At 49.2% G+C, this 22,943-nt stretch overlaps 2 protein-coding genes across 2 annotated transcripts; one reads left to right on the forward strand and one right to left on the reverse strand.

Annotated features, from left to right (window-relative positions):
* Positions 1-4: 4 nt before the first annotated feature.
* On the forward strand, positions 5-13,172 carry PARK7 (Parkinsonism associated deglycase). Its single transcript, XM_060758711.2, has 6 exons — positions 5-172; positions 2,219-2,320; positions 2,590-2,649; positions 4,576-4,645; positions 10,854-10,940; positions 12,831-13,172. The coding sequence occupies exons 1-6, from the start codon at positions 83-85 to the stop codon at positions 12,989-12,991; spliced, it is 570 nt and encodes a 189-aa protein (XP_060614694.2). The 5' UTR covers positions 5-82; the 3' UTR covers positions 12,992-13,172.
* A 2,095-nt stretch (positions 13,173-15,267) lies between these two features.
* On the reverse strand, positions 15,268-20,875 carry TAS1R1 (taste 1 receptor member 1). The gene is made up of 5 exons (XM_060758710.2): positions 20,406-20,875; positions 19,000-19,749; positions 17,994-18,200; positions 17,739-17,859; positions 15,268-17,652 (listed from the first exon to the last, which is right to left on the reverse strand). The coding sequence occupies exons 1-5, from the start codon at positions 20,655-20,657 to the stop codon at positions 16,694-16,696; spliced, it is 2,289 nt and encodes a 762-aa protein (XP_060614693.2). The 5' UTR covers positions 20,658-20,875; the 3' UTR covers positions 15,268-16,693.
* Between the last annotated feature and the right edge of the window lie 2,068 nt (positions 20,876-22,943).

Genomic DNA, 22,943 nt, shown 5'->3' on the forward strand with positions numbered 1-22,943 from the left:
GAGCCAGCGGAGGTGCGCATGCGCAGTTGAGAGGCCAGGCCTGAGCGGAGCCTGAGGGGCAATCCGGGCAGGAAGGTCCGCCATGGCTTCGAAGCGGGCGCTGGTGATCCTGGCCAAAGGCGCCGAGGAGATGGAGACCGTCATCCCCACAGACCTCATGCGCAGGGCAGGGGTGAGGCCCCCTCGGAGGGAGGGAGGGAGAGCGAGAGAGGGCCGCAGCACACTGCGCATGCGCGCCCAGGGGAACTCGAGGGGAGAGGGGGCCGCAGGCCACTGCGCATGCGCGCCTGGGAAAGAAGCCAAGCTTCCTTGGGAAGATCTATTTTTGGAGGTTGGAGGGTGGCCATCTGTTGGGAGGGCTCTGACTGTGCGTCTCCTGCCTGGCCGAAGGGGTGGGACTAGATGCCCTTTGGGGGTCTCTTCCAACTCTAGAGAAGTATAGGCTGGAGACCTGTGTGTGTGCAAATATAGTGTATATAGAGTGTTATTATTATTATTATTATTATTATTATAACTTTATTTGTCCCCCGCTAGCATCTCCCGAAGGACTCGATGCGGCTTACACAGGCCAAGGCCTCAAAACACAACATCACAATACAACACCTAAAGCAAATCAAAAACAGTTAAAGAAATATTAAACAACAAGCAATAAACAATACACCGAGACACAATAAGACTGGGCCGGGTCAGAGTAATGGGTACAGGATTAAAAGTGCTGCTGTGACAGGTGGTCTGTAAGGCTTATAGGGCAAATGCAATGTGCAATGTGCAGTAATCTTTGTTTCTTCTAAAGTACTTCTGGGACTTGGTATTGGAGTTTTCCTATTCGGGGAAGGCACATCAGAACAGCCAGGTCTTCAAGTTCTTCCTAAAGACTGCCAGCGAAGGGGCCTGTCTAAGATCTTTGCGGAGGGAGTTCCAGAATCGGGGGGCCACCACGGAAAAGGCCCTGTCTCGCGTCCCCACCAAACGCGCCTGCGATGCAGGCGGAATCACGAGCAGGGCCTCTCCGGATGAACGAAGTGAACGCGTGGGTTCATAAACTGAGATGCGGTCACACAGGTAGGCTGGTCCCAAACCGTTCAGGGCTTTGTAGGTGAGCACCTGCACCTTAAATTGGGACCGGAAAATAAACGGCAGCCAGTGGAGCTCCCTAAACAGGAGAGTTGACCTCTCTCTGTAAGGAGTCCCAGTTAGCATCCTGGCTGCTGCCTGTTGGACCATCTGGAATTTCCGAGCCGTTTTCAAGGGCAGCCCCACGTAGAGTGCATTGCAGTAGTCCAATCTGGAGGTGACCAAGGCATGGACCACTCCGGCCAGATCCACCTTCGCGAGGTATGGTCGCAGTTGGCGCATGAGTCTCAATTGTGCAAAAGCCCTCCCGGACACCGCTGACACCTGAAGCTCAAGCGTAAGCGATGAATCCAACAGGACTCCCAAACTGCAGACCTGTGGCTTCAGGGGGAGTGTAACCCCGTCCAGAACAGGTTGCCACCCTATACCCCGGTCAGGTTTGCGATCAACCAGGAGGACCTCTGTCTTGTCGGGATTGATCTTCAGCTTGTTCCTCCTCATCCAGACTGTCACAGCAGTCAGGCACTCGTCCAGCACTCAAGGGGCCTCCTTGGAATTAGGTGGAAAAGAGTCGTAGTGTCATCTGCGTAGAGGTGGCACCCAACTCCAAAACTCCGGATGACCTCTCCCAGTGGTTTCATGTAGTTGTTAAAGAGCATGGGAGACAGAATGGAGCCTTGCGGGACCCCACAGGTCAAAGGCCAGGGGTCCGAGCAGGCATCTCCCAGCTTCACTATCTGGGATCAACCCTCCAGGAAGGACCGAAGCCACGACAAAACCGTGCCCCCGAGACCCATCCCAGAGAGTCGTCCCAGAAGGATACCATGATCGATGGTATCGAAAGCCGCTGAGATGTCCAAGAGAACCAACAGGGTCACACTCCCCCCGTCCAGATCTCCCAAGATTCCTTGGGAGTCCCTCCGGATCCATCATACATAGTATTAACTTTATTTGTACCCCACTAACATCTCCCGAAGGACTCGGTGCGGCTTACATAGGCCAAGGCCCTCAATAAAACAACAGCATAACAAATACACAATAATATATATATATGTCTATATAGTACATGAAGTGTATAAGCAGTGTTTACATATAATAGGTATAGTATCCACCCATCTCTCTGTCTTTCTTCTTTCTCCCCCAGATCTCGGTGACCGTGGCCGGCCTGGCGGGGAAGGAGCCCGTCCAGTGCAGCCGCGACGTGGTCCTGTGTCCGGACAAGAGCCTGGACGAGGCCCGCAAAGAGGTCGGTCCTTCCAAGGAACAACCCAGTCGAAAAAGACCCCGAAGAGGGCCACCCCGCCCTCCCCTTCTGCTTTAAAGGCACCCTCCTAACAGCCATAGATATGAAGGGGGTCTGCTCTGTTATATGACTTGTCTATCATAGAATCCCCGTGTTGGGAGAGAGTAGAGGCCGGGTGGCCACCTGTCGGGGGTCAGAATGGATGGCCCTTGGGGGTCTCTTCCAACCCGGGAAGCCTTGCCCGCTGACTTCTCTTCTCTCCTTTCCTTCAGGGGCCGTACGACGTGGTGGTCTTGCCGGGAGGAAACCTGGGGGCCCAAAACCTCTCAGAGGTAAGCAGGGGCCAATGAGAAATACATTAAAAAGGTTATTATTATTATTATTGTCTTGTTGAAGCCTCTTGTTTATTATTTATTTGCAACCTTTCTATGCCGCCCTTCTCACCCCGAAGGGGACTCAGAGCGGCTTCCAAGGTATAGATTACATACAATATCTTATACAGGGTTAGTCAAACTGAATAGGCCACAGTAGGTTACAGTAAACATACATATTGGCCTATTCATTTTGACTAACCCTGTATTATTAGCGCAGTACAATATCAGCATTACACATTGCTATATTGCACCATAACACTATATCGTAATATGATCAGTAATATTAATTATATTAATATTAGTATGATGGCTTATCCAGGCATATCTTATTAGTATAGTACTGTATTTATTATTATTTTGGTATATTATATTATTTATTATTACTAATAATATTATGTTAAATATATTAATATTAGTATGATGGCATATCCAGGCATATCTTATTATTATAGAGCTGTATTTATTATTATTATTTTAGTATATAAGAGAAGGAAGGAAGAAGGAAAGAGGTAGAAAGGAAGGAAGAAAGGAGAGAAAGAGGAAAAGGAAAGGAAAGAGGGAGCAAAGAAAGAAAGAGAGAGAGAGAGTGGGAAGGAAAGACGGAAGGATGGAAGCAAAAAGGAAGGAAGGAAAGAGGCAGAGAAGGAAAGAGAAAGAGGAAAAGAAAAAGGGGGAAGGAAAGAAAGAGGTAGAGAAGAAAGGAAGGAGAGAAGGAAAGAAAAAAGAAATGAAGGAAAGAGGAAGTGAAGGAAGGAGAGAAAGAAGGAGGGAAGACAGAAGGAAGGATGGAAGCTAAAAGCAAATGAAGGAAGGAAAGGGAAAGGAAAAGAAAAAGGGGGAAAGAAAGAAAGAGGCAGAGAAGAAAGGAAAGAGAAGGAAAAGAAAAAGAAATGAAGGAAAGAGGAAGTGAAGGAAGGAGAGAAAGAAGGAGGGAAGGAAATATGGAAGGAAGAAAGGAAAGAGGTAGAGAAGGAAAGAGAAAGGAAAAGAAAGGGAGGGAGGAAAGAAGTAGAGAAGGAAATAGAGAAAGAAGTAGAGAAGGAAGGAAAGACAGAAGGAAGGATGGAAGCAAAAAGCAAAGGAAGGAAGGAAAGAGAAAGAGGAAAAGAAAAGGGAAGGAAAGAAGGGTAGAGAAGGAAAGAAAAAAGGAAAGGAAAGAGGGAGCAAAGAAAGAAAGAGAGAGGGAAGGAAAGACAGACGGATGAAAGCTAAAAGCAGATGAAGGAAGGAAAGAGAAAGAGGAAAAGAAAACAAGGGAAGGAAAGAAAGGTACAGAAGAAAGAAGGAAAGTAAAAAGGAAATGAAGGAAAGAAAGAAGTAGAGAAGGGAGAAAGGGAGGGAAGGATGGAAGCAAAAAGTGAAGGAAGGAAAGAGAAAGAGGAAAAGAAAAGAGGCAGAGAAGAAAGGGAGAAGGAAATGAAGGAAAGAGGAAGTGAAGGAAGGAGAGAAAGAGGTAGAGAAGGAAGAAAGGAGAGAAAGAAGGAGGGAAGACAGAAGGAAGGATGGAAGCAAAAAGCATAGGAAGGAAGGAAAGAGGCAGAGAAGGAAAGAGGAAAAGGAAAAGGGGGAAGGAAAGAAAGGTAGAGAAGAAAGGAAGGAGAGAAGGTAAAGAAAAAGGAAATGAAGGAAAGAGGAAGTGAAGGAAGGAAGGAGAGAAAGAGGTAGAGAAGGAAGAAAGGAGAGACGGAAAGAAGAAGAAAAGGGAATTAAAGAAGGAAAGAGGGAGTGAAGGAAGGAAGGGGGGAAAGAAGGAGAGGAAGAGCCACGTGTGGCGGGTCCGGCTAGTTTATTATAAATGTAATTTACAATATTTATAATATAATGTGTTATCAATAATTCCATTTTATTTGTGATTAATGTATTATTGACGCTCTCCCTTTGCAGTCTCCGGCCGTGAAGGACGTCTTGAAGGAGCAGGACGGCCGGAAAGCCCTCATTGCCGCCATCTGCGCAGGTGGGACACACACACACACGCACACACACGTGTGCCCTTGGGGGGCTGAAGGGACACCCCATTCCTGTCCTCTGTGGGGTCCATGTGGGGCCTTTGGATGGGAAATGCCGAGAAGGGGAAGCGGCTCTGCTATCTTGTCTCTCTTCCGGGAAGGGAAGCAGGCTCAAGATCGGCAGACTCTGATGGGAGATCTTGCGTCTGACCTTTGGGCCTCTCAAGCTCCAAAAGCCATGGGAGGACGGCCATGGGAGGATGATGGGCTTTGGAGTCCCCTTCTCGGGGTTTCTCAGCCTCTCTCAGGCTGTGTCACCTTCATAGAGTGCCCTATATTATTATTAGTATTATTATTATTATTATTATTATTATTATTATTATTATGCCTCATATTGTGACCCACGACCATACAAAATATTTTCGATGCTACTTCAGAGCTGTCGTTTTGCTCCTGTTGTGAATCGCAATGTAAATAATAAATAAATAAGTATATAAATACTATTACTTATAATAATAATAATAATATAATAATAATATAAACTATACTTAAAATAATAATATAATATAAATATTAATAAATACTAATAACAATATAATAATATAGATAAAAATATAAAAACTACTACTAATATAACATTATAATATTATACATAATATAAGTATATAAATACTACTACTTATAATAATACAATAATATAAATATTAATAAATACGAATAATATAATAAAAATAATATAATATAAACTATACTTATAATAATACAATAATATAAATATTAATAAATACTAATAATATAATAATATAGATAAAAATATAAAAACTAACTACTACTAATATAATACTATTATACATAATATAAGTATATAAATACTACTACTTATAATAATACAATAATATAAATATTAATAAATACTAATAATATTATAATATTATAGTATAAACTACTACTAATAATACAATAAATATTAATAAATACTAATAACAATATAATAATATAAATAAAAATATAAAAACTAACCACTACTAATATAACAATATTATAATATCATACATAAGTATATAAATACTGTTACTTATAATAATAATAATATAATAATAATAATAAATATAATAATATAAACTACTCCTTATAACAATACAATAATATAAATATTAATAAATACTAATAACAATATAATAATATAAATAAAAATATAAAACTAACTACTACTAATATAGCAATACTATAATATTATACATAATATAAGTATATAAATACTATTACTTATAATAATTATATAATATTATAATAATATAAACTATTACTTATAATAATACAATAATATAAATAATAATATAAAAACTAACTACTACTAATATAACAACGTTATAATATTATACATAATATAAGTATATAAATACTATTACTTGTAATAACAATAATAATAACAATAATGATGACAACACTTGGGAATTGTCTGATGTGCGATGCAATACAGCAGCCAGCAGAATGATCTTGTTTGCTGTGGGGAGAGGGAGAGAAGCGGGCCCTCTCTGGGAAGAAGGTGCTGGGGGTGGAACGGAGCTCCAGGACCCAATATGGAGCCCCAAGAGCAGCCCTGTCCTCCCTTGGCCAGAGGAGCGGTGTCCTTGGCTGGTCAGCCCGGTGGGTGCCCTTTGGCCTTTGCAGCCGGCCAGCGGCTCCTCTTACGCCTCGTCTGCGGAGACTGACCGGAGGGGAAGGCACCCCCCTCCCCCCCCCTTTTCTCCCAGGAAGCCTGATTGACACCTGCCTGAGACGGGAGGGACCTTTCGGCGGCCCTGTGGCTTTGGTTTCCTGCCGGCCTCCCTTCCGAGAGTTGTGATGACACCGCGGCTGCTGCTCCGAAGGGCTTATTTTCCCCGCTAGTTTCAGTCTGAGCTGTGGGTTTCCTCCTGGGAGGAGGAGGAGGGCCTCTTATCGCTCTGCCGTCACGGCATCGCCAACGAGCAAAGGGCACGCCACCGTCATTTCTGGCATTAGGCGGTTGACGGGCGCGAATCGGGGAGGAAGGAAGGAAGGAAGGAAGGAAGGAAGGGGGCTCCCCTTTGAATCGGCCACACGGCCATCCAGGGCGCAGGGGGGTCTCTCTTCCGTGGCACCACCACCGATGCTGGAGTCGTTGTTTAGTGATGGCTTAGACCAGTTGCATCTGTCAAGTAGGAAAATTAGGTACCACCTTAAAGTGTGGGGAGGCTAAATTAACTGATTTATGAGGCCGTAAAGAAGACTCCAGCCAAGCATTCCAGCGGGGAAGCATGCGGGGAATGCGGAAGTGCTTCATCAGTGTCGCAGATGGACGAGGAAAGCGACAGCTCCCCTGGCGGCCAGAAAAAGTTAAATGGCCTCTGTGTATGTCTGTATATGTTTGTATGTCAAAAATTGGCATTGAATGTTTGCCATGTATGTGTAAACTGTAATCCGCCCTGAGTCCCCTGCAGGGTGAGAAGAAGGGTGGAAGAGAAAAGCTGTAAATAAATAAACAAACATGAAAACATTATGCTCTCACCAACATGAAAGCATTGCGATGACCTTTCCCCGAGCTGGCTTCTCGTCTACCAGCCAGGCGAGAACTCCGCCTGACACACAAATCAAGACAAGCTTGCCGGGTCAGGTCACTGTCAAGGCTTTCTGTACTTTCAGTATCATCTTCCCTCTGTCTATGTCTGTATATGTTGTATGTCAAAACTGGCATGGAATGTTTGCCATGTGTGTGTACACTGTAATCCGCCCTGAGTCCCCTGCTATGGGGTGAGGAGAAGGGCGGAATATAAATACTGTAAATAAATAAATAAATACAGACATACACAGAGGCTATTTCACTTTTTCTGGCTGCCAGGGGAGCTGTCGCTTTCCTCGTCCATCTGCGACACTGATGAAGCGCTTCCGCATTCCCCGCATGCTTCCCCGCTGGAATGCTTTGCTGGAGTCTTCTTTATGGCCTCATAAATCAGTTAATTTAGCCTCCCCACACTTTTTTAAGGTGGTACCTAATTTTCCTACTTGAGAGATGCAACTGTCTTTCAGGTTGCAAAGGTCGACAACAGGCTGCACACAATTGGTTGGAAACCCACTCCAAGCCGGGCTGGCTTTTATTACTATTATTATTAGTTATAATTAGTTATTATTATTATTATTAGTCGTTGTTTATTGACGACTTAGACCAGGCGTGCTCAACGTCCGGCCCGGGGCCAACTGCAGCCCTCATTCACATTTCCATTGGCCTCTCTGTAATGAAACCAATAATATTTATTTTTTTACGACGTTTATACGCCACCCTTCTCACCCCGAAGGGGACTCAGAGCGGCGTACAAGATAGATAGACATATACACATACAATATATTATATGATCAGCATAGTACAATATCAGGATTATATTTATTCTATTTACAGCTTTTATATTCCGCCCTTTTATTATATTCACTTTTATTATATGTATAGATTATGTTTATTATTTCTCTATTGTCCACGCTTTCCTTGAGGGACCACCAAGGATCCCACCCATTTATTGATGATATATATAGGTAGGCAGGTGTATTGGTAGATAGATAGATAGAATTATTATTATTATAAATACATTATTATTATAAATAATAATAGTTATTATTATTAAAGCCATTGTTATTATAAACTATATTATTATTGGAAACACAACAAGGTGAGTCCACAGCAGACACTCTGCTATATTATTATTATTATTATTATTATTATTATTATTATTATTGGAAACACAACAAATCTCTCTGCTGGGTGTTGTATTGGATCACACGTCGGACCCTTCCCAAGTCTCTAGGAGTGTGTGATGTATCGCCGAATAATGCGCGCAGATCTCAATCAGGTGGCAAGTGGTGATTTTGTCAGTACCGATTGTGTTTAAGTGCAGGCCAGGGTCTTGAGGCACTGCGCCCAGTGTGCCAGTCACCACTTGGACCACCTTTACCGGCTTGTTCTAATATTTTCACAAACCCCAATGACATCTAGACATTTGATGATCCAACAATGTGGCAGTTACTCAAATGTATTGTCGAAGGCTTTCATGGCCGGAATCACTCAGTTCTTGTGGGTTTTTTCAGGCTGTATGGCCATGTTCTAGAGGCATTCTCTCCTGACGTTTCGCCTGCATCTATGGCAAGCTTCCTCAGAGGGTGAGGTCCTCTGTGAGTCAAATGCTTTATTATTATTATTAATAATAATAATAATAATAATTATACACAACAAGATTATATTTATTTCTTGTGTCAGGGCAGCCAGTCAATTATGTTACATTTCTAACAGAACAAAGCAAACAAACAAACAGAGAAAATACACAACAAGATGAGTACACAGCAAACAAGGTCACTCTGCTGTGTGATCCAATGCAATGGTTGTTGTATTGGATCACACGTCGGACCCTTCCCAAGTGTCTAGGAGTGTGTGATGTATTGCCGAATAATGCGTGCAGATCCCAGTCAGGTGGCAGGTGGTGATTTTGTCAGTGCCGATTGTGTTTAAGTGCAGGCCAAGGTCTGGAGGCGCTGCACCCAGTGTGTCCTAGACGCTTGGGGAGTGTTCAACTTGTGATTTTGTGATACGAAATCCAGCATGTTGATCTCATTTGCTATGACATGCTGTGTTTTTGTGTCAGAATAGTAATAATAATAATAATAATAATAATAATAATAATAATAATACAACACTCCTGACCTCACGATCGTGGGACTTCCGAATTCAGACAGAGAGAGTTCTGGAGCACAACAACATGTTCATGGCATGTCGTTGGCGGGAGGGTGTTTAGTGTCTCCTGAGGAATGGGAGCCATAGCTGTTTGTGGAAGTGTACACACACACGCATACATATTTACACTTTGTGTGTACAGATAGATAGATAGATCGATAGATAGGTATATTCCCCTATGTAGTAGGCACATGCATGCTTCTAAGTCAGTGGTTCTCAGCCTTCCTAATGTCGCGACCCCTTAATATGGTTCCTTATGTTGTGGTGACCCCCAACCATAAAATTATTTCCGTTGCTACTTCACAACTGTAATTTTGTTCCAGTTATGAATCGTCATGTAAATATCTGGTTTGCAGGATGTACTTTCATTCACTGGACCAAATTTGCAATAGAATGGTAAGACGAGGCTTCTCTCACACAAAGGTTTACCTCGCACTCCTCAGGACAACACTAGATTTGGGGGGTTGATTTTGTCATTTGGGAATTGTAGTTGCAGGGATTTATAGTTCACATACAACCAAAGACCATTCTGAACCCCACCAACAATAGAATTGTAAGACGAGGCTTCTCTCACACAGAGGTTTACCTCACACTCCTCAGGACAACACTAGATTTGGGGGGTTGACTTTGTCATTTGGGAGTTGTAGTTGCAGGGATTTATAGTTCACATACAACCAAAGAGCCTTCTGAACTCCACCAATGATGGAACTGAACTAAACTTGGCACACAGAACTCCCACGACCAACAGACAACACTAGAAGGGTTTGGTGGGCATTGACCTTGCGTTTGGGAGTTGTAGTTCGTCTACATCCAAAGTGTGGACTGCAACAATGATGGCTCTGGACCAAACTTGGCATAAATACTCAATCTGCCCAAATGTGAACACTGGTGGAATTTGGGGACAATAGACCTTGACATTTGGGAGCTGTAGTTGCTGGGATTTATAGTTCACCTACAATCTGAACCTCACCAATGATAGAATTGGGCCAATCTTCCCACCCAGAACCCCCATGACCAGCAGAAAATGCTGTTTCCTGATGGTCTTTGGTGACCCCTCTGACACCCCCCCCCCCCGGGTCCCAACCCCCAGGTTGAGAAACACTGTCCTAAGTGGTCCCAAAGCACTTACAAAACTAAAATTCCGGTGGTGAACACTAGGGGGCGCTGGTGCTTTAGTGTTGCTCAAGTTCAGGTGGTGAAAATTTCAGAACTCTCACAAAAACTTTCAAAATTTCCTTATTATTTCATTATTGATGATTTTTAAGTGGCTGACAACATACAGACACGCAATACAGAGTCCATATGTATTGATTGACCACCTTCTCAACCCCGGAGGGGACTCAGGGCGGCCTCGCAAAGGCAACCACGCAATGCCACAGATTCACGTTCAAACCAAACCCAATCAAAACGCACGATCCAAAGACGTAGTCGGAATCCAATATCGGATCAAATGACATGAGTGTCCCTCCCTGTGGCCCCAGGTCCCACCGCGCTGCTGGCGCACGGAATCGGCTTCGGGCGCAAAGTGACGACGCACCCCTTGGCCAAGGACAAGATGATGGCCGGAGGTAGGCCGGGTGGCCATCTGTCGGGAGGGATTGGGTTGTGCCTTTCCTCCATGGCATAAATGGGGTGGGACTGAATGGCCATCTGTCAGGAGGGCTTGAATGGTGTCCTTCCTGGTAGAAGCGGGTGGGGTGGGCAGATTGAATATAGTGTATTTGCCTATCATCTGTGGCAGGATGGCCATCTGTCGGGAGGGCTTGGGTTGTGCCTTTCCTCCATGACTGGGTGGCCCTGAGGGGGTCCCTTCCAACTAGGATTCTGGGGTGTCCTTGCCATCGCTATGGCTGGGTGTCATGTGTGTATATTTATATGTGTGTATGAGATTTAGACAGATAAATATATCTATGGCTCTGTGGCCATCTGTTGGGAGCGCTTGGATGGTGTCCTTTATGGCACAACAAGGTCAGACTGGGTGGCCTTTGGGGGTCCCTTCTGGGGGTCCCTTCCAATTGTAGGATTCTATGATATGCTTGCCATATCTATGGCTGGGTGGCCATCTGTCAGGAGGGCTTTAATGGTGTCTTTCGTGGCAGAAGGAGGCTGGACTAAATGTCCCTTCCAACTCTGGGATTCTATGATGTGCTATCTATCTCAATCATATCTTTGGCTGAGTGGCCAACTGTTGGGAGGGTTTGGGCGGTGTCCTCCTTGATTTCAGAAAGAGGGTCAGACTGAATGGCCCTTGGGGGTCCCTTCCACCTATTAAGATTCTATGGTATGCCTGTCCTGTGTGTGTGTGCGTGCGCCATTTTGATAGATAAATAAGTATATCTATGGCTATGTGGCCATCTGTTGGGAGGGTTTGGATGGTGTCAGACTGGATGGCCTTTGGGAATCACTTCCAACTCTAGGATTCTATGATATGCCTGTCATATATGTGTGTGTGTATGTGTGTGTGTATGTATATTATATATATATATATAAGGTATATTATGGTATTTATATCTATCTCAGTCATCTATGGCTGGGTGGCCATCTATTGGGAGGGCTTTAGTGCTGTCTTTCATGGCAGAATGGGGTTGGGCTGGATGGTCTTTGGGGGTCCCTTCCAACTCTTGGTATACCTATCTCAGTCATCTCTATGGCTGGGTGGCCATCTGTTGGGAGGGCTTTAATTGTGCCTTTCATGGCAGAAAAGGGTCAGGCTAGATGACCTTTGGGAGATTCTATGGTATACCTGTCTCGTGTGTGTGTGTGTGTGTGTGTGTAATTTATCTATCTCAGTCATCTCTATGGCTGGGTGGCCATCTGTCGGGAGGGCTTTAGTGGTGCCTTTCATGGCAGAATGGGGTTGGGCTGGATGGTCTTTGGAGGTCCCTTCCAAAGATTCTATGGTATACCTGTCTCATACATATATATGTGTGAGTGTATGTGCATGTATGCATATATGTGTGTGTGTGTATAGATAGATAGATAGACATACATACACATAAAATCTATGTCTGGGTGGCCATCTATCTGTCGGGAGGGCTTTAATTGTGCCTTTCATGGCAAAAGAGGGTCAGGCTAGATGGCCTTTGGGGATCCCTTCCAATACTTAAGATTCTATGGTATACCTGTCTCTTATATATGTGTGTGTGTGTGATTTATCTATCTCAGTATGGCTGGGTGGCCATCTGTTGGGAGGGCTTTAGTGGTGCCTTTCATGGCAGAATGGGGTTGGGCTGGATGGTCTTTGGGGGTCCCAACTCTTGTGTAATTTATCTATCTCAGTCATCTCTATGGCTGGGTGGCCATCTGTCAGGAGGGCTTTAATGGTGTCTTTCATGGCAGAAGAGGGTCAGGCTGGATGGCCTTTGGGGGTCCCTTTGAACTCAAGGAGATAGAGAGCTCAGACTTGTGTTGCGGAGCCTTGTGCTTCCCTCCCCTCCCTCCCTCTCTCTCTCCTCCAGACCACTACAAATACTCGGAGAGCCGCGTGGAGAAGGACGGCCACGTGCTGACCAGCCGGGGACCGGGCACCAGCTTTGAGTTTGGCCTGGCCATCATAGAGGAGCTGCTGGGGAAGGAGGTGGCCGCCCAGGTCAAGGCCCCGCTCGTCCTGAAGGATTAGGGGGGGGGCAGACCCCCCCCCCAGGGAGAGACCCTGAAGCCCCCCCCCCCGCCATTGGGGGCACTGCCCTCGGAGACCCCTGGGAGGGGATCCCATGACGCGCCCCATCTCGGTGTGCCCCCCCCCCACATCCCCCCACTTCCTGGGAATTAGTCACCTTGAATAAAATATGATGTTTGAATGGCTGGCATTATTTGGGGGGGGGGGCATTACTACTACTACTACTACTAATAATAATAATAATAATAATAATAATATAATTTTTCATAAAGATTGCCTTAATAATATTAACTATTTTTATTCTACCTATATTCTATAGATATATAAATAAAAATGTCATGTTCCTTCCTGGGATTAACAGAACTCAAAATCCACTGGACAAATGGACACGAAGTTTGGACACTACACCCCTAACGGACCAATGAGTGGCCATCACTCGTAACCCCTCCCCCCCCCCCCCAAAAAAGCAGAAAGGACTCAAGAACCCCAAAAAGCTAAATGATGAAAAATTAAATGACAATACAGGAAAAAAGGGAAAAAAGGGGAGGAAGGAAGGAAGGAGAGAAAGAGGGAGGGAAAGAAAGAAAGAAGGAAGGAAGGAAAGAGAGGAGGAAGCCTGGAAGCAAAGGAAGGGAGGAAAGAGGTAGAGAAGGAAGAAAGGAGAAAAAGAGGAAGGAAAAGAAAAAGGGTAAGGAAAGAAAGAGGGAGAGAAGGAAGGAAGGAGAGAAGGAAAGGAAAAAGGAAAGGAAGGAAAGAGGGAGCAAAGGAAGGAGGGAAAGAAGGAGAAAAAGAGGGAAGGAAAGAGAAGGAAGGATGGAAGCAAAAAGTGAAGGAAGGGAGGAAAGAGGTAGAGAAGGAAGGAAAGAAAGAAAAGGAAAGAGAGTGAAGGAAGGAGGGAAAGAAGGAGAGAAAGAAGGCGGGCAATGCGTGGCGGGTACAGCTAGTTATTAATAATGCAATAGTAATAATAGTTGTATTATTAAGTGTATTTTATTTATAATAATAATAATAATTGTATTAATCATAGGAACTTTTATTTTTCTTGCAACAATAATTTTAAGAATAATTATATAATTCCATAATATTTGTTATGATAAATATATACATATAACAATGGCTAATCATTTTAATGATAATTTCTAATAACAGCCATACTAATACCACCCTCATTTTTAGTGTCCATCCACATGCGATGGCACTGCAAGCTGACCTATTGACCCCCGGGAAGTGTCCCCCTTTGCCTACCAAATTCACTGGGTGGACCATGCAAATGTGACCGGCTCAGGTGTGACTATTTTTCCGAGCATTTGGGCAACAACCACATCGGCCATTTTTCACGCAGAGGAGCAGATCTTGAATTTCCCTGTGTGCCGTATGGATGGGTGTTGACAAGGAAGAGCGGGCGATGAGCAGCCCCACAAAGTGCTCCATCTTTCGGTGTTTTGACACGAGAAGGCACATTAAGCAAAGTCCTTACTCAGCCGTGACCGGAGCCGTGCGCATCCAAAGTGGGAGAAGCACCTTTGGGAGAAGATCCCACCTGAGCATCAGGAAGAACCTCCTGGCCATAAAAGCTACTCAACAGGGGAACTCTCTGCGCCGGAGTCTTTTAAGCAGAGGCTGGATGGACATCTGTAGGGAGGGCTTCAGTTGTGCTTTTCCTGCCTGGCAGAAGGGAGTCGGGGCACTTGGGGCCTCTTCCAACCCTTGGAATCTAGGATAGAAATATCATAAAGTATAGTGTGTCTACCTATCCTATATATGGCTGGATGGCCATCTGTCAGGAGGGCTTGGGTGGTGTCTTCAAGGCAGAAGGGGGTTGGACTGGATGGCCCTTGGGGTCCCTTCCAATGTTATGATTTGTATATATTGTTGTTGTTGTTCATTCGTTCAGTCGTCTCCGACTCTTCGTGACCTCATGGACCAGCCCACGCCAGAGCTCCGTGTCGGCCGTCACCACCCCCAGCTCCTTCAAGGTCAGTCCAGTCACTTCTTGTATATATTAGAACATGGTATATGTACGGCTGGATGGCCATCTGTTAGGAGGGATTGGATGGTGTCTTCAAGGCTGGACTGGATGTCCTTTGGGGGTCTCTTCCAACCCTAGGATTCGATGAGGCAGAAGTGATATCGAGGCGCTTTTAGGGGGATCTCCCCAGCCGAGGAGGTCCCGAGGACCGCACCAAAGAGGGTCCCTGAACCTTGGCGAGGGCAGCGAAGTCAATTCCAGCAGCCAAAAATATTAAAAATAATAAATCCCCACCGAAGCGGAAGAAGATGGCGACCGAGGTATTTTAATTAGCAATTCAGCTGAGATCGGATGCATTGCAGGAATAGTTCCACCACAAGCATACCGATGCAAGGTTTACAGGCATTTTTATAGCAAAAGTACAGAAAAACAATTTGAATTTCCCGCCCGCCCCTCTCCGCCTGGCTTCACGCTGATTGGTTGACAGCCTGAACAGCTGGGAGGAGGCTTGGCGGCCCGCCTTGCTCTGGGCCAATCAGCAAGCTTCTCCACCTCCGAGGAGCCAATCAGCGCTCTCCTCTTGCTTCTGAGGATCGACGAATCAGAAGAGAGAAGGCGGGATGACCGCGGACAATGGGGGAAATGATGGGATTATCCCTAGCCGGCCAGCGGGGACTTGAGACTTTGTTTTGGCCGGCATGGTGCGATTGTTCTTATGAACGGTTTTCCTATCCTTGATGGGTTTTGGTGGAGAGAACAAACAGGGTCGGGACAGGGGTCCCCGGGGGTCGTTCCTGTCCTTTGTCAATCAATCCGAGTGTCCAAATAGACTTCCTCGCCCGCCAGACGAACTCAGAGAGCGGTAAAGGAAATCTCAACTTGTTTTGTCCATGCAGATGTGAAACAATCAAGTAAGTTTCGAGGGAGGCGGGGGTCCTCCCTCGGGCATTCCAACAGTCCTGGGTCACTTTTTTTTAGGGCAAAAGTCAAGGGGAAAGGCGGGAAAACAAGCGATGCTTCATGCATTATCATTAATACAAAATTCATATAGAAAAACCCCATTCCCACCCCACTTTATAAATAGTTAATAAAAGAATTGATTTTTTTTATTTGAAAACTTGAAGTCCCATGGTTCTGGGGAAAGTTCGTGGAAACGGAGGTGGCTTGCAGTCCAAAGCAAGCAGCAGAAAGCCATTCTTCCCTGGTTAAAGCTAGCAGATAGGCACTGGGTTGATAGGTAGCAAAATCCATAGCTTGGTCCTTGGGAAACTATAACTCCCTCCCAAGGACTGGACCTCCTGCCCGGCCCCCTCTCCAAGATCTCCTGGGGGCAGCCACAGCAAGTCCCCGGTTGCGGAGCCAGGCAGGAACGAGCGGCAACAAAGAGAAATTGACTGCTTGTGTGGAGCTGGCGAAGATTTGACAATTAGCTGTTTTCTGTCAAATTATATTCTTTTAAATAAAAAGATTATTTCCCGGGCGTAGGGATCCAAAATGAGGAAAGCAAGATAGCAGTTTAGTTAAGAATTGAGTAAAGAAAAATATGGCATTAAAACGGGGCCGATCCGCCATTTTGAGATTTTAGCGGATACGGGGGCCCAATAGGAAGGCCTCCGTATCCGCGGTTCCAATTGACGCAGATTCGGCAGAAGGAGGCTGGACTGGACGTCCTTTGGGGACCTCTTCCAACCCTAGCACGCCCTGACATTGTGGAAGAGAGTCCTGGGGGCGCCTCACTCTCCTCGTGGCCCCGGTGGGGTGGGCCCGGTGTCCGCGGCCGCGGTGGTGTAGGCCTGGATGCAGGTGCGGAAGTGGGCGGCGGTGTTGCGCTGCGGCCGGCAGAGGATGACGTAGCAGCGGGGCAGGAAGAAGGCGCAGAGCACGGCGTAGACGCTGGTCTGGACAGTGAACATCTGCAGGGCGGCCGTGCTCGGGCCCTCAGCCGTGGCGTACGTGAGCAGGAAGGAGCCCCAGCCCATCAGGAAGACCAGCATGCTGGCGGTCAGCAGCCGGGCCTCGGAGTAGTTCTCAGGCAGGTGGCGGCCCCAGAAGGCCAGCAGGAAGCAGGCGCCCGCCAGGAGGGTGATGTAGCCCAGCACCGCCCCCAGCCCCAGGAAGGGCCCCTCCCAGCAGCGCAGGGACACCTCCCGGGGCCCCAGGGCCGTCTGGACCAGGGCCGGCGGAGAGAGGCTGAGCCAGAGGCCGCAGAGTGTGGCTTGCACCCCGCAGCTCAGCCCCACGGCCAGGTAGGGGCCCCGGAAGCGCCGCCAGCAGTGCCGCGCCCGGTGCAGCCGCCCCGCCGCCTTGAAGATGAGCACCACTTGCAGGGAGCGCACCAGCAGGCAGGAGACGCAGGCCGTGAAGCAGAGCGCGAAGACCGGCTGCCGGACGAGGCAGGCCTGGGCGGAGGGGCGCCCCACAAAGAGGAGGGCGGTGGCGCAGGAGCCCAGCAGAGCCGCCAGCATCACGAAGGCCAGCCCCCCGCCCGCGGCCCGCACCACAGGCGTGTGGCGGTGCGTGGCGAAGACGACGAGGCAGCCCAGCAGCAGCAGGAAGCCCAGCAGGGCCACGGCCAGCAAGGCCACCACGTTGCCGTCGCTCAGCCGCAGGAAGGAAACCGAGGGAGGGAAGCAGCGGGCGCTGCGCGGAGGAGACCACGTCCCGTTGGGGCAGGGCAGGCAGTCTGCGGAGTCTGCGGAGGAGGGTCGTGGAATTAGAAGGAAACCCGAAGGCCGTCAGCCCAAAGCCCTCCCAACAGACGGCCGTCCCGCCTCTTACTTGTCTGGTTCTGGAAGGTGCCCTCCACGCAGTCCTCGCAGCGGCACGGGCATTCGTCCAGCATTCGCTTGCTCCGACTTTGGCCGGTGGGACACTCCCTGGCGCAGGAGGAGATTGGGATCTGTGCAGGGGAGAGCGGAGAGGTCAACGGGCATGAAGGGGAACCACGAGAGGTCACACAAGAATCACAAAAGGGATTGGGCCCCCAACTGGCAAACACCAAGGTGGAATGAGGAGGTGCGGCTCCAGCCTCACCTGGCCCTCGGGACCCGGCCATTGGATTTGTGTCCGGTTGATATCCAGGCTCCGAGCTGTGTAGCTGCCAATCTTGACGTAGTCCACGCCATTGTCCTTCCAGGACCAGGTTATGATGTCATAGCCCAGGAAAAGGTCCTGCTGGGGGCTGAACCGGATGGTGTGGCTCAGGAGGGGGAAGTCCACCTCCCTCAGGGTCTCCAGCAGCTGGAAGGAAGGACAGAGAAGAGAGGGATGACCCTTGCGCAAAAGGAAGGAGAGAAGGGAGGGAGGGAGGGAGGACAGGAAGGAAGGACAGAAGGTAGGGAGGGAAGGAGGAAGACAGGGAGGAAAGATGGAAGGAAGGACGGACAAGAGGGAGGAAGGCAAGAAGACAACAAGGGAGGAACGATGGAAGGAAGGACAGAAAGGTAGGAAAGGAGGCAAGAAGGGAGGGAGAGAGGCAGGAAGGGAGGAAAGATGGAAGGAAGAAGGAGAAGGAGGGAGGGAGGAAAGATGGAAGGACGGAGGGAAAGGAGGGAGCAGGAAAGATGGAAAAATGGGAAGATCAGCAGCTACACAGATGGAAGGACAGAAAGGAGGGAGAAAGGGAAGATGGAAGAAAGGAAGGAAAGGAGGGAGGGAGGCAGGAAAGGAGGAAAGATGGAAGGAAGGACGGAAAAGGGAGGAAGGCAGGGAGGGAGGAAAGATGGAATGAGGGAGGGAGGATGGCAGGAAGGAAGGAAAGAAATGGAAGGGAGAAAGGAAAGAAGGGAGAATTGTAGGAAGGGAGTTCAGGAAGGAAAGAAGGAAGGATGGAAGGAGAGAGAGAGTTGTCTGGGGCGGCACCTGTCATCTGCCATGGAAAGAAAGTACTCGGCGTCCTGGCCGAGGGCCGTATGGGGCCTTGTCCAAACACACGTCCCCTTGTAGGAAGAGGGGCGGGGCGGGGGCCTCCTTAGGTGACCAGACCCAACCAGCGCCCACCCCGCCTCCTCCTTCCTTTGGGGGTCCCACGAAGACTCACCTGCCAAGGCCGGGGCTCCTGACCGGCAGGACAGTCTTCCCGGCGGCTGCACCCGAGGCGGAGGTGGAGGGCATGGGCCAAGGCGTAGGCGGCGGTGTAGGAGTAGAAGGCCCAGTCCCAGAGGGAGGAGCCCAGGAGGCTGGCCAAGGAGTCCGGGGAGGGCGGCGGGCAGGAAGGGGGGCAGGAAGCGGGGCAGGAGGAGCCCTTGGGGGGGCCGTCACGGAGCGCCTCCTCCACAAAGCGCTTGACGTGGGGCAGCCGTATGGGCCTGATGGTCAGCCCCAGGAACGTGCCCGCCCGCTCCATGCCCTGCAGCGCGGCCACCACGTCCGACAAGACCCAGCTCTCGGTGGCCACCCAGACCTTGCCGGTGATCTCCAGAGCGATGACCACCTGAAAGAACTGCCGGGCAATGGCGGCGTTGCCCAGGATGACGGTGACATTGGTTCCCGCCCTCTTGATGTTCTCCACCACCTTCTCTAACTGGTCGAAGGTGGCGACCGGCCCGCCGGGCATGAGCCCCTGGTAGGAGACGCAGATGCCCCGCGCGGCGGCCCTGTCAATCAGGATCCGGACTGACTCCTGGGTAGCCTTGGTGCCGCTGCCCACTGCCGAGACCCACTCCCAGCGGAAGGCCCGGATCAGCGCAACAATGCCGTCCAGCTGGTGGGCCGTGCTGGGCACCGTCCGGAAGAGCAGCGGCGGCCGGCCACGGTTGTCAAAGTCCTCGTCCTTGATGCTGTAGCTGACCTGGAGGAAGAAGAGACATGCCCTCAATAGTCCTAAACTTACCTGTAACCGTAGTTTCCCTAGTGGTCACCTGTGAATTCGCACAGCCCCGCCCATCCTCCCTGCAGTTTGTTATGCCTCCTCCTTCTAGCAGCTTAGGCGGCGGAAGAGAACTGAAGCGGTTAGCCGACCCATGGGCTATATATGCTCTCGAGGGGAGCGTGGGCGTGGCCAACCGCCATTCCTCACGCTTTTTAAGCCCCTGAGGTCCCCTGAGATTGTTGGGAACCATCGTTTTTGAAAATCCCGAGCAAATCCCTGGACACGCTGTACCTATCTTATTCAAAATGAAGAACTAGTACTGCAGTGGGCATTGCAGGCCTGCTTTTGGCTTCGTTAGGATTGTTGTCGTTGGGTGCCTTTCAAATCGTTGTAGAGTCAGGGCAACCCTCTGTCTAAAGTTTAGGGCGGGGGGGGCGCATGTAAAGGAGCTTGGAGGGTCGTACCTGGCGCGTGGGACAGAGTTTGGGGACCTAAACGGAGTGTCAGCTGTCCTCAATGACAGACAACCCCATTCACACCCTGACCCACCCGTCACGTGTGTGCCCCGTGTTCCTGTGGGATGATGTCAGAGGACAGAGTCCAAGCCGAGACGGGACGGCCGGGAAGCGCCTTACCTGTGGGAGGCCGTAGAGGCCGAGGATGTGGGAGGCCAGCGGGGCTAGGGCGGACTCGTAGGGGCCCACCACGCCGACCACCTTCCGGGCCCAGTCCACCGTGCAGGGAGGGCGTCCCCGTTGGCTGGGCGCCAGCCGGAAGAGCCCCCGGAGGAAGGGGGCGTCCTTGGGGTTGTCCCAGATGTGGTAGCCCAAGGAGACATTGGGCAGCAGGCGGGAGGAGCGGTTGATTTCCTCCACGGCCAGGCGCATGGCTTGCGACTGCGTGAAGCCCCAGGGGTCCAAGCTGCGGCGGAAGGGAGAAGGCGTCAGGGCCGAGGCGGGCTTTGCGTGTTTGGGGCACAACCAGGCAGGGGCGTTCCTCAGTTAATCAGTTTGTGAGCAGGGCTTTTGGGCTTGGAGGATGGAACGGGTCTTGGCGTGGAGGAGGGAACGCCTCGAGTCGCCGGAAGGATGAGAGGGGTGGTGTACAAATATAGTAAATAAATAATACATAAATAACAACATCACACACACACACACTCCTTGTGCCTGGAATCGAGCTTGCTTAGGCAATCCCTCGTTGTCCAAGGAAGATGGTCCTCCAAGTTCGGCGTCTTGGTGGCGGGTATGTAGGTGACTATGGAGCCCTATTCCGGACCTACATGTTCCCCGCAGTGAGGGCATCGGTTTCCAGGTGAAAAGCGGTCCCGGTCGGGGTTGGTTTGATGCGCCTTCCTCCTGACTCATTTCTCATTTCGCCCCCCATTCATGCCTCTTCAAATTCTACAGCACTGCTGGACACAGCTGACCTCCAGCTAGAGCGCTCAAGGGCCAGAGCTTCCCCGTTCTCTGTGTCTATTATTTATTTACGACATTTACATGCCACCCTTCTCACCCTGAAGGCAACTCAGAGCGGCTTACAAGATATTATTTACGTCTTCGGCATGGAGGACGGAGCGACATCACACACCCCTTTGTGGCTGGAATCGAGCACAACCTCCTGGACACTGAAGTTGGGAAAAGCCGACCCTGTTTCTCCAAAAATAAGGCCTACCCTGAAAATAAGCTTTAGCAGGATTTTTCAGGATTTCAAAATCCTAATTCAAAAAGAAGCTTTGTTACAATTAAATAAAATATATCCGTTGGGGGGAGAAGAAGACATCCCCTGAAAATAAGCCCTAACACATTAATCCGAGACCGTGTCTTATTTTCAGGGGAACAGGGTGCATCCCTCTCTATCTGGACTGTTGTCTGTCTTGTCTGAGTCTAACGGCATCGAATGTTTGCCGCACATGTATGTTCTGTGACCTTCGGGGTGAGAAGGGCGGAATATACATACTGTAAACAAATAAGTTGTCGCCTCCTCACAGGTGTGCCCTGTCCCCAAAGTGTGGCATAAAGGATCAGACGAATGTTGCGCTCCGGAGAAAAGTGGTGGGGGGCGCGCCCCCTGACTCACCTGGCGCAGGTGCTGTTGCGGTGGATGGGGAAGAAGCCCGCCAGGAGGAAGTCCCCCGGGAGGTGGGAGGGCAGCTTGCAGGAGGAGCCCTGCGGGGTGGCCCCACGGCCCCCGAGGAGGAGGGCAGCCAGGGGAAGCCAGGTCAGCAGCATCGCCACCTCTGAGGACGCGCAGCAGCCCGGCTTTGGCTCCAGACTCCTGCGATGGACTTCCCAGGGGTTGCTTTGCCTAATGGCCCTCTTATTGGGGATGGATTTGGCCCTGCCCACCGTGACACTCCTGTGGGACCGTGAAGGAGGCTGCCACGGTTCCCCATCTCCCATTGGCCCTTCCTTCTGTTGGGAGGCTTCTCCCGCCCTCGGCCTTTGAGAAATGGCTCTGGCCCATTTGGGAGTCAAAGCACGGGAAGCCGACCGGAACGCCAACGCCGCCACCATGCTGCCTTCCCAGCGTTGAGGAAAAAGCTTTCGAGGCATCGCGCCAGGCATTTCCATGAAAGCTGCAACCTTCAAACACCTGGATCTGGCCCTTAGGTTGCCGTGCTTGCGTGTGTCCTTGCATGTTTGTCTCCGATCCATGGAACTGTGGGGAGACTTTGGAGACCAAAAGGGGGGACCCCACCCAGGCACCCCCTTTGCGCAACCTCCTGGCAGGCGAGAGGACTTGGCGAAGGGTTTCGTGGCTGGAATCACTCGGTTGTTGTCGGTTTTTCGGACTACATGGCCATGTTCTAGAAGCATTCTCTCCTGACGTTTCACCTGCATCTATGGCAAGCATCCTCAGAGGTGGTGAGGTCACAACAACCCAAAACCTACAACAACCCAGACTAGAGGACTTGGTGGCATTTATGGCCAATGTGTTCTAAGCACCACGTTCTCCTGACATTTCACCTGCATCTTGCTTGACTACTACCATCAGAGCTGCAGAAGGTGCTGTGGGGCGAGTGGGCTTGTTAACAAAGACCCTCCCCATAAATGGACAGCAGAGGAACTTAGGAGCAGCCGTGTGACTCAGGAGCCCAAAGGGATAAAACGAACACAAACACACACAGACGAATGTCAACTCTTCCTTTGGAGGCTTCTCTTTGTAGTAAAATA

Source organism: Anolis sagrei, chromosome 13, assembly GCF_037176765.1.
Source record: "Anolis sagrei isolate rAnoSag1 chromosome 13, rAnoSag1.mat, whole genome shotgun sequence".
Classification (NCBI taxonomy): Eukaryota; Metazoa; Chordata; class Lepidosauria; order Squamata; family Dactyloidae; genus Anolis; species Anolis sagrei.